Below are 11,597 nucleotides of genomic sequence, written 5' to 3' on the forward strand. Positions count from 1 at the left end.
TATTCATGTACGATGAGCCAAAATCAAAACCTGTATTAATTCAAAAACGTTTAAAAATCAAATAAAAAAACAAGTTTTTTTAACTGAAAGTAAGGAACGACGTTAAAACTTAAAACGAACAGAAATTATTCCGTATATGAATAATTATTCCGTATTTGCAATATCTTAGGAACGGGTAAAGGTGTTAACTTGAAACTTTCAGGGTCACTGCTACTACTGCTACTATTGTGGCTGCACATGAGACTAGTTGTTACCGCAACCACTTACAGTTGGGACTACTTCTATTTGTAACTACTTTCAGGGAATATTGAGAGGGGTGTTGGACTTCGAAACTTCAATGTTGAAAAAAACATAACTTATATTTGGATACTTCGATTAAACTTTGGTGCTGAAGAACAGCTTTGATGTTGAAATAGGAAATGCTGAAAAAACTTGAAACTTTGGCAATAAAAAACGAACAGAAATTAAATAAAAAAACTTTCCGAAAAAGAAGTTTTTCAGAGAAAAGGAAAGAGCCATATTAAACTTAAGACCGGTAGAAATGCATTTTTATAGCAGTTCAAACTAAAGACAACCAGAAATAATAGAAAGTGCAATAGCGCTGCCAAGGTAAAGAACGATGTTGGCACAGTGTCTTTTTTTTTTTTTTTTGGTCTTAGACCAGGGCACTTCGTATAGAAGGAGTTGTCGTAGAAACTTTGGAAAGGACTCATTCGATTGGAAATTGGAATGGCTTGTGCCCTTTTTAATAGTTGAAAGTGATTGGAAGGCAACTAACACCCCTTCCGCGCCCACCATTTTGCCAAACACATCCAATCAAAATTTTGACATAGCCATTTTGTTCAACGTAGTTTAAAGATCTAGAAATTATATCTTTGACGAGGACACTCCCCCCACAATCCTCAGAGCAAGGGTTGTAATTCATGCCCTGGGGGCATATAAGGTTTTTATTGAAAGTGTTGTCATAGAAACTTCAAAAAGGGCTCATTCAAAAAGGGCTAGTTCTCTTTTTAATAGTCAAAAGTGACTGAAGGACAACTAACCCCCCTCTGAAGCCTACCATTTCTCAAAACCCATCCAATCAAAATTTTGAGACAGCCATTTTGTTCAACGTAATTAAAGGTTCTGGAAAATAGGTCATTGAGGATTACAACCCCCCCCCCCCCCCAAGCCCTCAGGGCGAGGGTTGTAGGTTATGCCCTGGGGGCATATAAGGTTTTTATAGAAAGCTTTGTCGTAAAAACTTAAAAAGGGCTCATTCCATTGTAAATTTAAAGGGCTAGTTCTCTTTTTAATAGTCAAAAGTGATTTGAGGACAACTAACCCCCCCTCTCACATCCTCCATTTCCCAAAACCCATCCAATCAAAATTTTAAGATAGCCATTTTCTTCAACGTAGTTAAAGATTCTGGAAATTAGGTCATTAAGGATTACAAGCCCCCCAAGGCCCTCAGGGTGAGGGTTGTAAGTTTTGCCCTGGGGGCATATAAGGTTTTTATAGAATGCTTTGTCGTAAAAACTTCAAAAAGAGCTCATTCCATTCGAAATTGAAACGGCTAGTGCCCTTTTTAATAGTTGGAAGTAATTGGAGGGCTACTAACCTCCCTCTCACGCCCACCATTTCCAAAAACACATGCGATCAAAATTTTGATAATCCATTTTGTTCAACGCAGTTGAAAGTTTTGGAAATTAGGTCTTTGAGGATGATAACCCCGTCAGAGCCCTCAGGACAAGAGTTGTAAGCTATGCCCTGGGGGTATATAAGGTTTTTATAGAAAGCATTGTCGTAGAAACTTCAAAAAGGGTTCATTTGATTGGAAATTGAGAGGGCTAGTACCCTTATTAATATGTCAAAAGCGATTGAAGGATTAATTCCATTCCACCATACCCATCATTTCCCCAAACACTTCATTCCACCATACCCATCATTTCCCGATCAATTTTTTTATGTAACAATTTTGTTGAACGTAGTTAAAAGATCCGGAAATTATGTTTTAAAGTATGACAGCCCCCCCCCCCCTCCCCCACAGCCCTCAGGCCTAAGGTTGTAAGTTATGCCCTGGGGGTATATAAGGTTTTTAGAGAATGCATCGTCGTAGAAACTTCAAAAAGGGCTCATTCAATTGGGACTTGAGATGGCTAGTTCCCTTATTAATAGTCAAATGCGATCGGAAGGTGAATCCCTCGACCCACGCCCATCATTTCCCCAAACACATCCGATCAACATTTTAATTTAGCAATTTTGCTGAGCGTAGTTGAAGGGTCCAGGATTTTTTTTTTTAGTATAACCCCCCCCCCACAACTCTCAGGGCTGAGATTGTAAGTTATACTCTGGGGGTATATAATGTTTTTATAGAAAGCGTTGGTAGTAAAAACTTCAAAAAGGGGTCATTGGATTGGAAATTGAGAGGGTTATTGTCATTTTTAATAGTCGAAAGTAATCGGTGGGAGAATCACCCCCACCCCATGTCCATCATTTCCCCAAACATTTCTGATGAACATTTTTATATTGCCATTTTGTTCAACGTAGTTGAAATGTCTTGAAACTATGTCTTTGAGGATGACAACCCTCCCCTAATAGCCTTCAGGACAAGGGTCCCAAGTTATGCCCTTGGGCCATATAAGGTTTTTATAGAGTTTTGTCTTAGAAGCTTCAAAAAGGACTCATTCGATTGTAAATTGAGAGAAGTAGTGCATTTTTTATTAGTTGAAATTGATCAGAGGGTAAGTGCCCCCCCCCCTTACGCCCATCATTTCCCCAAGCACTTACAATGAAAATTTTGAGATAACCATTTTGTTCAGGGTATCAGAAAAGTCCGGAAATTATGTTTTAAAGTATGACAGCCCCCCCCCCTCCCCCACAGCCCTCAGGGCTAGGGTTGTAAGTTATGCCCTGGGGGCATATAAGGTTTTTATAGAATTCGTTGTCGTAGAAACTTCCGAAAGGCCCATTAAACTGGGAATTGAGATGGTTAGTGCCCTTATTAATAGTCAAATGCGATCGGAAGGTGAATCCCCCGACTCACGCCCATCATTTCCCCAAACACATCCGATCAACATTTTAATTTAGCAATTTTGCTGAGCGTAGTTTAAGGGTCCAGGATTTTTTTTTTTTTTGGTATACCCCCCCCCCCCCCACAACTCTCAGGGCTGAGACTGTAAGTTATACCCTGGGGGTATATAATGTTTTTATAGAAAGCGTTGGTAGTAAAAACTTCAAAAAGGGGTCATTGGATTGGAAATTGAGAGGGTTATTGTTATTTTTAATAGTCGAAAGTAATCGGTGGGAGAATCACCCCCACCCCATGCCCATCATTTCCCCAAACATTTCTGATGAACATTTTTATATTGCCATTTTGTTCAACGTAGTTGAAATGTCTTGAAACTATGTCTTTGAGGATGACAACCCTCCCCTAATAGCCTTCAGGACAAGGGTCCCAAGTTATGCCCTTGGGCCATATAAGGTTTTTATAGAGTTTTGTCTTAGAAGCTTCAAAAAGGACTCATTCGATTGTAAATTGAGAGAAGTAGTGCATTTTTTATTAGTTGAAATTGATCAGAGGGCAAGTGCCCCCCCCCCCCTTATGCCCATCATTTCCCCAAGCACTTACAATGAAAATTTTGAGATAACCATTTTGTTCAGGGTATCAGAAAAGTCCGGAAATTATGTTTTTGAAGATAAAAATCCCCCCATTCCTCAGGGCAAGGTTGTAAGTTATTACCTGGGGACATATAAGGTTTTTTATAGAAAGCGTGGCCATATAAACTTCGGAGGGGGCTTATTGTATTGGTAATTAGACGCTCTAGTGTTCTTTTTAAGAGTAAAAGTAATCAGAGGGCAGCTATCCCACACACGTCGTATTGTCCCAAAATGCATCTAATAAAAATTTTGAGATAGCCATTCTATTCAATGTAGTCTAAATATCATATATCAAGGCTATTGGGGTTGAAAAAAAAAACAGAGATTAGAGGCAGGGGTTGTAAGTTAAGCCGAGGGGATATTTAAGGTTTTTCTAGAATGCATAGCTGTTTAACTTTAGAAGAAGCTCAGTCTTTCTCCCCGAAAAAGACTATGTCAATATAAAACGAACAGAAATTAATTAAACAAACTTATTCCACAAAATAAGTTTTTTTTTGAATAGTAAATAACTCTACTAAGCCAAAAATGAACAAAAATAGAATAAAATAATCTACCAAGCATACAACTACCCCAAATCAGTATCAATAAATATATGAAACCCAAACCAAACAGAAATTAAAATAAATAATAGAGTCAAACTCAAAGCGAGCACAAATTAATATGAGTAGGGTTCTAAACCCCATGCTTTCTAAAAGCCAGAATATAACTTGTGCTTTACTGAAAAAAATTCTTTTGTATGTATTCGCTTCTATAACTTTAAGAAATTAGAAATTAATTAAGATTTTAAGGAATAAATATCAGCATATGTATATTAAACTGACAATGCACATTTTTTTTTCAGTAAATTCTGATTCTTTGACCCATCAGATTCTTCTTTGGAAACTATCGCATATTAGTATAATATCAAATTCTTTCTCTGGGTTTGAATTGGATCTTTCTGGTACACTTATTTCAATTGATTCACTTTCCCAGAGCCCTTCTGAAGCAGAATATGATATCCCTAAGGGATCTGTTCTTTGCCCCGTTATATTTCTGATTTACGTCAATGAACTAATTTCGGCTGTCAAGAACACCAGGCCTCTAGTATGCTGCAAGCTGCGTAATCCAGATGTTCCACTTTGACTTCTAATGAAGATTGGCTTGTTGCTTTTGCTGATAACAACACTCTTGGAAGCCTTGGGAAGATGGAAAATGATATCAGGTCTAAACTGGTGTCATTATTCGAGCGAGTAATTTCATGGTTTTATGTGAACTACTTGGCTTTGAATGATACCAAGTCAAATTTTCTTATTTTTTGTCAAATTGGTGGCAGCTTTTCCTCAGCTTCAAGAGCTTCAGGTTTTACAAGGCTCCTTGTGTAGACCAGAGGATCAGCTGGAATAGAAACCATCCAGTTTCTTGGTATCCTACTTGTTGAGAACCTTTTGTTTAGACACCATGTAGACATGATTAGGGTTAAGGGCTCAAGAAGTTTAGGCATCATTTGAAAAATCTGACACGCCTTTCCTGGATCTATTCTGAAGCTTTCTTTTTTTCTGCCTTGTCCATACGTTTCTTATTGCCTCATTGTATGGATTTCTATGTTTCCTTCTACACTGCGATCACTTTCTGTCATGCATAACAAAGCACGGCGTCTGGTTATGGACACCAACCGTTCCTCACCGAAACCGCTCCTAAACCTACAGTGTATCCACATTCTATCTTTTGATTCTCTTGTCTATCGTCAGCTCCTCAGTAATATTCCAAAATCTCTTCAATTACGCCTCATTTTGTTTCTTTCATTTCATTACTTCATTTCATTTTATTCAGCACCATACAACCTTCGTTCTTCAAATAATATCTGCATTCCTTCTACACCTACTGTAAGATCAGATTTTAATCCCTTTTATTGCTTGTCATTAAGGTTTGGAATTCCCTACCTTCTTCCATACTGAGATGCCACTCGTTTGGGACTTTTAAAAGTCTCTTAAGGACCATTTAGTTAAGAATCAGACAATTTATTATTTTGTTGTTTTTTGCTCTGTGTACAATGAGTTCTTATTGCATGGTGTATGGTGGTTTTCTCTGAGTATAAGAGTATTGTGTTTCCAGTTTATATTTATTGCTGAATTAAACTATGACAGATGTATGTACTGCACTCTGTTTCAGAGCTAAGTTTCTGATAAGTAGTGTAACGGCTATGTAATTATTAGCTAAAGTAGTTTTCTCTATCAATTTTTTCCATTCGATGCAATCAGGTTATGTATGAACAAATATACCAACATTATATTGTTGGGAAAAATCGTCCATTAAAATATAAGGCATTATAACGGTGTCACATCTCTTCTAACCATAGTTTTTTGTTTTTTTGTTTTTTTTTTGCGTGTCAATTTTATTTACAATTTGATGCGATCCTCCCTTTTGCTTGTCTTCTAACCATAAATTTCGTTGTTTATCATTTTTCATTTGTGATTTGTTGTGGTGCTTTTTAAAGCGCGTCTTCTGAGGACAGATCTCTTTGTGGTTGATTTTTATTAGTGGCTAGTCTCCTCTAAATACTATAGGCACCCTCAGGACAGGCATCCCACAAACAAAAATTGAAGGACTTATTTTAAAGCAGTTATTTAAAAGAACGACCATTTTGTATGATCAATGGGGAGAGACTTTAGAAATCTCCGAAATATCGTGTCCTAATAGCTCATAAGAGATGCATAGATACTTTCACCGGTTACTCATACTTCGTAGAATTTCTTCACTTTGATATTCAGAGCGCTGGGCAGAAATCAAATCGCGTCAACACACAATGTCGCCTTCGTAATGCTTTATTTCACTTCCACTATCAGATTCACAGGATCATGCCAGTTCTGAGTTTCTCGTTCGTTGAACACCGAGGCAACGTACTAAGCTAAAGCAAGGAATTAATAGTACTGCTTGAACCATTTACGAACAGCTTGAGAAGGGATAGAGCCTCCTTGTGAGCACTCGAACCCAATTCAGTAACAACTCGCATCTTGCTTCAAGCCTGACACCCTCTACCTTCAGAGCCCATCCTTCCTGCTTCCCAAACTTAAGGATCTAATTTGCTGATTTCCCGTAACTACATTCATCTGTCAGATGCCATTCAACTTGGGGACCCGATACAGTTATCAGTTCGGTCTGGTGGGAGGATTAAAAATCGAAAGTCAATCTTTAATGAAAGAGACCTTGATCTACAGTTATGTGATCTTTTTTAGTAGCGGGCAGTAAAAAGAAAGAAAAAAGAGGCCTATTGGAAAATCAGAAAAAATAAACTAAAAGCATAAATTATGGTTCCCGGTAGCTTAAAAAGGTATAGCGTCTAATGTTTGGATTTTGACAAAAAAAAAAAGTACTGTCAATTTTATCTAACTAGTTCTGTTTGCATATTTTCGCAGTTCAACATGGCTACACCAACCAAATGTAGTACTGAACTAAAACCTTAATAATTTTGAAACAGAATAAAAAAATCGTAGTTCTTAGGTATGAATAGACCTAAAGTGGGTCAGAAATCAAGAACTGCTTTTATTTTAATGTCCTTAGCATTTCAACTAAACCCCGGCGCCACGCCGGCGCATCGACCGAACGCCGCCAACGAGAGACCCGGTTGACCGCCGTCGAAGTGTTGCAACGCTGCCGGCGCACCGCACGCGCGCCGCCGCCGGCAGAGGCAGCGGCGTTCGGCTGACTTTGAAATAATTTTGCGGCAATTTTTTATTGCGTCAACCACAAAATCAGAGATTTTCTTTTCTCGTGTGGTTAAGTATTTTGATTTTCCTGATTAGAAATTTATAGAATTTTGTTTATTTTTGCTATTTTTAGATACATTTTCTTAATGTTTAATACACAATTATTGAACGCCATATAAACTAAACAAAATACAATCTTCTTTCTAGACAATTTTTACCCCCCCCCCCCCCCCCCTCCCAAAAAAACCTTCTATTGAGATGAAATTTAGCTATAGACTATGTACAAGGTGGGGGAATTGAAAATTGAAACGGAAGTGATCCCAAAAATTTGATTTATAAAAAAATTGTATGTTATTGCCTATAGGGGGGGGGGGGGATTTTGGGGCTGTCATTTTTAAATGGTAATACTTCAATTTGATTTTAATTGAAAGCAGGCATGCCGAAAAGCTAATCATTTTTTTCATTTAAAGCGGAGACGGAAGAAAATGATATCAAATTCCATGGGAAACCATAGAAATATTTCTATAGACCCAGGGCCCCCCATTGGGACTTTTTTCATGTCTTGGGTATTTTTGGATTTCTTATAGGCTACTCGCCTTTTTTGGCTTTTGTGTGTGCTCCCTTTTAATTAGATTCCGTGGATCTTAGTAAATGCCACGATGAACTGCTATCTATTATTTCATTTATTATGCAAGGGTTCTGAAACACCACAGGCATTTCGTTTTCTACTATCTTTCTACTTCTCTTGAGGAATAACGAAGAAGAGCAACTTCCAGCTAGCGACTTTCGAAACTTTTAAGCCCAGAATAGGCCCGAATCTTTTGTAAATTCAAGCTGGGATTTGAGAAAGACTGATGAAAAAATTAATGTTTGCGGTCAACATTGATCGCACCGGTAGCGCGCCACCGACATCTTACCGGCGGCGGCGGGAAAAAATTATTGGCGGCGCCCCGACGCTGCTAATTTTTGGCCCGTCGCCATGGGTCTTCCCTTATCGGCGTGGTGCCGGGGTCTAATTTCAGATATAAATTTATTCTATTAATTTCATTTCATAGTTTCCTCTTTGTTTGTGCCTTGATTTTCTTTTTGCAACCTTACTAATTTTGACTTTTTACAGGAAGCTAGTATTTGACTCGGCTGTGACAAGTATACGGAATAAATAAAATTTCTATCAGCAAGTAGCTCAATAATAAGAGTGACAACCATCGAGTGGTTATCAGCAAAATGAAATTCAGGCAACTTTTAACTTTTTTAAATTAATGTATTTTTAAATTTTAGATTTAACTTTATACTTAATTTTAACTTTTAGATCTAAATTTTAGATGTATAAAAATTTAAAAATATACTTTACGGTTGTTGGAGTTGGGGAACGGGTAGGTAGAAGGCAGTTAAACATTGTAAAATAGCGTAAAAAGATCTTATTTACTAAAATATTTTCGTTAATTTATCTAAAATAAACAATAACGCCTGTGAATGTGTTAATTATTCTGATAAATGTAGGTGATAAATGTAGGCAAATTTAGGTTTGCAAATCTTGTTGAAACAAGGTCATACACAAAGGTGTTACCAGTTTCCCTTTTGTAACATAAAGAGTGTCCAAGTTTTCAAAAGTTAACGCTCTTTGCAGAAGAAAGGGTGAAGGAAACAATTTTAACTAAACCTTTAAGATTCTAGATGAAGGACTTTTATCTGCATAGGAAATTATCTCCTCTCCCCACCTAGTCTAATAAAAGTCTCCCTCTTTACACCCTCCCAAGAAGTTTCAGTTTCCCTTAAATCTTTCCTTACTACCTCCTCCCACCCAATTCGGGGAGGACCTGCTATTTGTTTGACCCTAGATGGCTGGCCGACAAGGACAATCTTTGGCAATCTGTCATCTTTCATCCGCAGAACATGTCCTAGCCACCTCAACCTTTAATTTACTATAGCCCCTAAAAAGCGGGATAGCATCACTTTTTTTGTACAACTTGCTGTTTGAAATACGGTCAGTCAGCCGGGTACCCAAAACAATCCGTAAACAATTCCTCTGGGAAATATCAAATAAATCATTCTTTGCCTATCGGAGCACCCACGTTTCAGAACCATAGTTCACCACTGTCATCAATGTAGCTTTCATATTCTAATCTTGGGTCCTAGGCTTGTCTTCCTCTTCTTCCAAAATTGTTTCAATGGTGGAAAAAGCTCTTTTCTTTGGTCATTCTACATTTAACATCTTTGCTCCATCCACCACATTTACTAATGATACTATTTAGGCTAGTGAAGCTGTGAACTTGATTGATCTTTTCGTTACCCAATATCACCTCACTTATTCTATTTCACTATTTCACTTATATACTTATTCACCTTCACTTATTCCCAGTCTAAGCAACTCAGTCTTCTTAACACTAATTTTCAGGCCTATATTTGCACCCTGAGCAGTTAAAACCTCCAAAAAGTCATTCATTTTGCTAACATTTTCATCTAAGATGCCTTCAGACGACACAGTAAAACATAATTTCTTTTTCCCGAAAACTTTTGGGATAATGGAAGAAACATTAACCAAAGTATAAATAGAGGTCTAAATCAGAAAAACAGGTGAAATATCAGAAATAAATCAGAAATATAGCTGAAATCATGATGCTAGTAAGACTTCAATAAAAATAGATTAAAATACAATACAACAATAATAATAATTTGTATGGAAAAGTTTTACATTAACCCCCCAGACAATATATAAATCCACTAATACTGAGTAAAATACATACTATTTGACAGCACCCTTTATTTGGAAGTTCTCTACTGTTTTTCTATCCCATGTGATGCTACCTATCTTTGTGTCAAGCATAACAGAGAAAATTATATAAACGACAAAAAAAGACCCAAACCATGTTCCTTCTCCCCTGATATATAGTTAACAGATTGAAATATTTGAGATTCTTATAAAATTTTTGAAAAAATGCAACCTTCGTTGACTGTACTTTTCTTATTAATTTTTATTTACTTTTATGTATTTTTCTTATACTTCCATTGAAGTGTATCTGTGCCATGTATCAAATTTTGCTCGTTGGAATAATTTTTAACTTTATGCACTTTGTATTCCAGGATTATGATCTCTCCGATTTAGAAGAATTTCGACAGGCAATACTGCAAGGCTGTGATTTCAATCAAGATGGAAAAATCAACAAGAAAGAACTGACCTTAGTTCTCTTGGCCCTTGCTAAACATTCTCAAAACGACTAAAAAAACCTTTTGGGTCTTACTTTGTCTCTTGTTGAGCATTCTAAATTTGATTAATGCCTCATTTTTAAGCCACTATTTTATTTCAAGCAAAATAATTGTTCGTCGTAAAAAATAATTATTTAGTTTTTCTTGTGATTTCTTATGTTTTCTGAATCATTCTCCTACTTAGAGTTTTTTTCGAACTTTAAAAAAAAATAACAATTCGAAATTATAATGACACTATGGGACAGTACTATAAAAAATCATGAAATTATAAATTTTGGAAGCAGGTACAGAACTTTTTTGCCACTTTCAAGTGGAACCATTTTTGGCTACAAAATTATATCATTAAGTGCAAGTAAGAAGTTACAATTTACAAATTTAATTATTCTTTGTGTGCTCATATTACTTTAATATTTTAATGCCTTGCTAATAAAATCATTTTCAATCCGATGTTTACTGTACTCTCGTTGGGGTCATCTTAAAAAAAAAACTTAGCAAAATATCCGAGGGAAGAACAGGATATTCATTTGTTAAGAGAAAAAATATATATTCATCAACGGGTAAAAAAGAAAACAAAAATACTTCGGTAAAACTTTATCAAGGAGCTTCTCAAAGAGCCTCTCAAATCAGGATTTCAAAAAACGAAGAATTTCTATTGAGAACCATATTTTTCACTGCAAATGTTGAAAATACAACTTTACTTAAAACACATACTCTATACATCAGGCATGGATCTAGAGCCTTAATTTTGAAAGGGCGATACTACCAAAAGCGAAAGGTTGGACCTAACTCTTCCATCTAGAATGGTAACGTAACGCAACGGGAAGTTAAACTAAGTGTTTTAAAAGGACCGTCTATGGTAAACTGGATCAAGTTGCCGCTTGCGCAAGGCAGCGAGAAACTTAGTCGAGGTTGCTACTAACCGTAGATTTCCGTTGGCCAAGCAAAGGTGACCTCAGTCAAAGGGAAGGTCACACACTTGTTGCCTGTTGCATTTGGTGTATTGTAATATTTTTCATTGCTTTTTGATGCCATCATGGTGGGGTAAGTTTGCAACATGAGATGAACGGCCAA

General features: G+C 36.7%; 1 protein-coding gene across 1 annotated transcript in view; it reads left to right on the forward strand.

Moving 5' to 3' along the window:
- Cbp53E (Calbindin 53E) overlaps positions 1–10,967 on the forward strand; it is a 66,408-nt gene extending 55,441 nt beyond the window's left edge. The window contains exon 6 of the mRNA XM_089100018.1: positions 10,404–10,967. Within this exon, the coding sequence (XP_088956144.1) occupies positions 10,404–10,541 (138 nt within the window). The 3' untranslated portion in view covers positions 10,542–10,967. The remainder of the gene's footprint in view (positions 1–10,403) is intronic.
- Positions 10,968–11,597: the final 630 nt, after the last annotated feature.

This window comes from Artemia sp. Qi Xiang Cuo, chromosome 14 (genome assembly GCF_049724085.1).
Source record: "Artemia sp. Qi Xiang Cuo chromosome 14, ASM4972408v1, whole genome shotgun sequence".
Classification (NCBI taxonomy): domain Eukaryota; kingdom Metazoa; phylum Arthropoda; class Branchiopoda; order Anostraca; family Artemiidae; genus Artemia; species Artemia sp. Qi Xiang Cuo.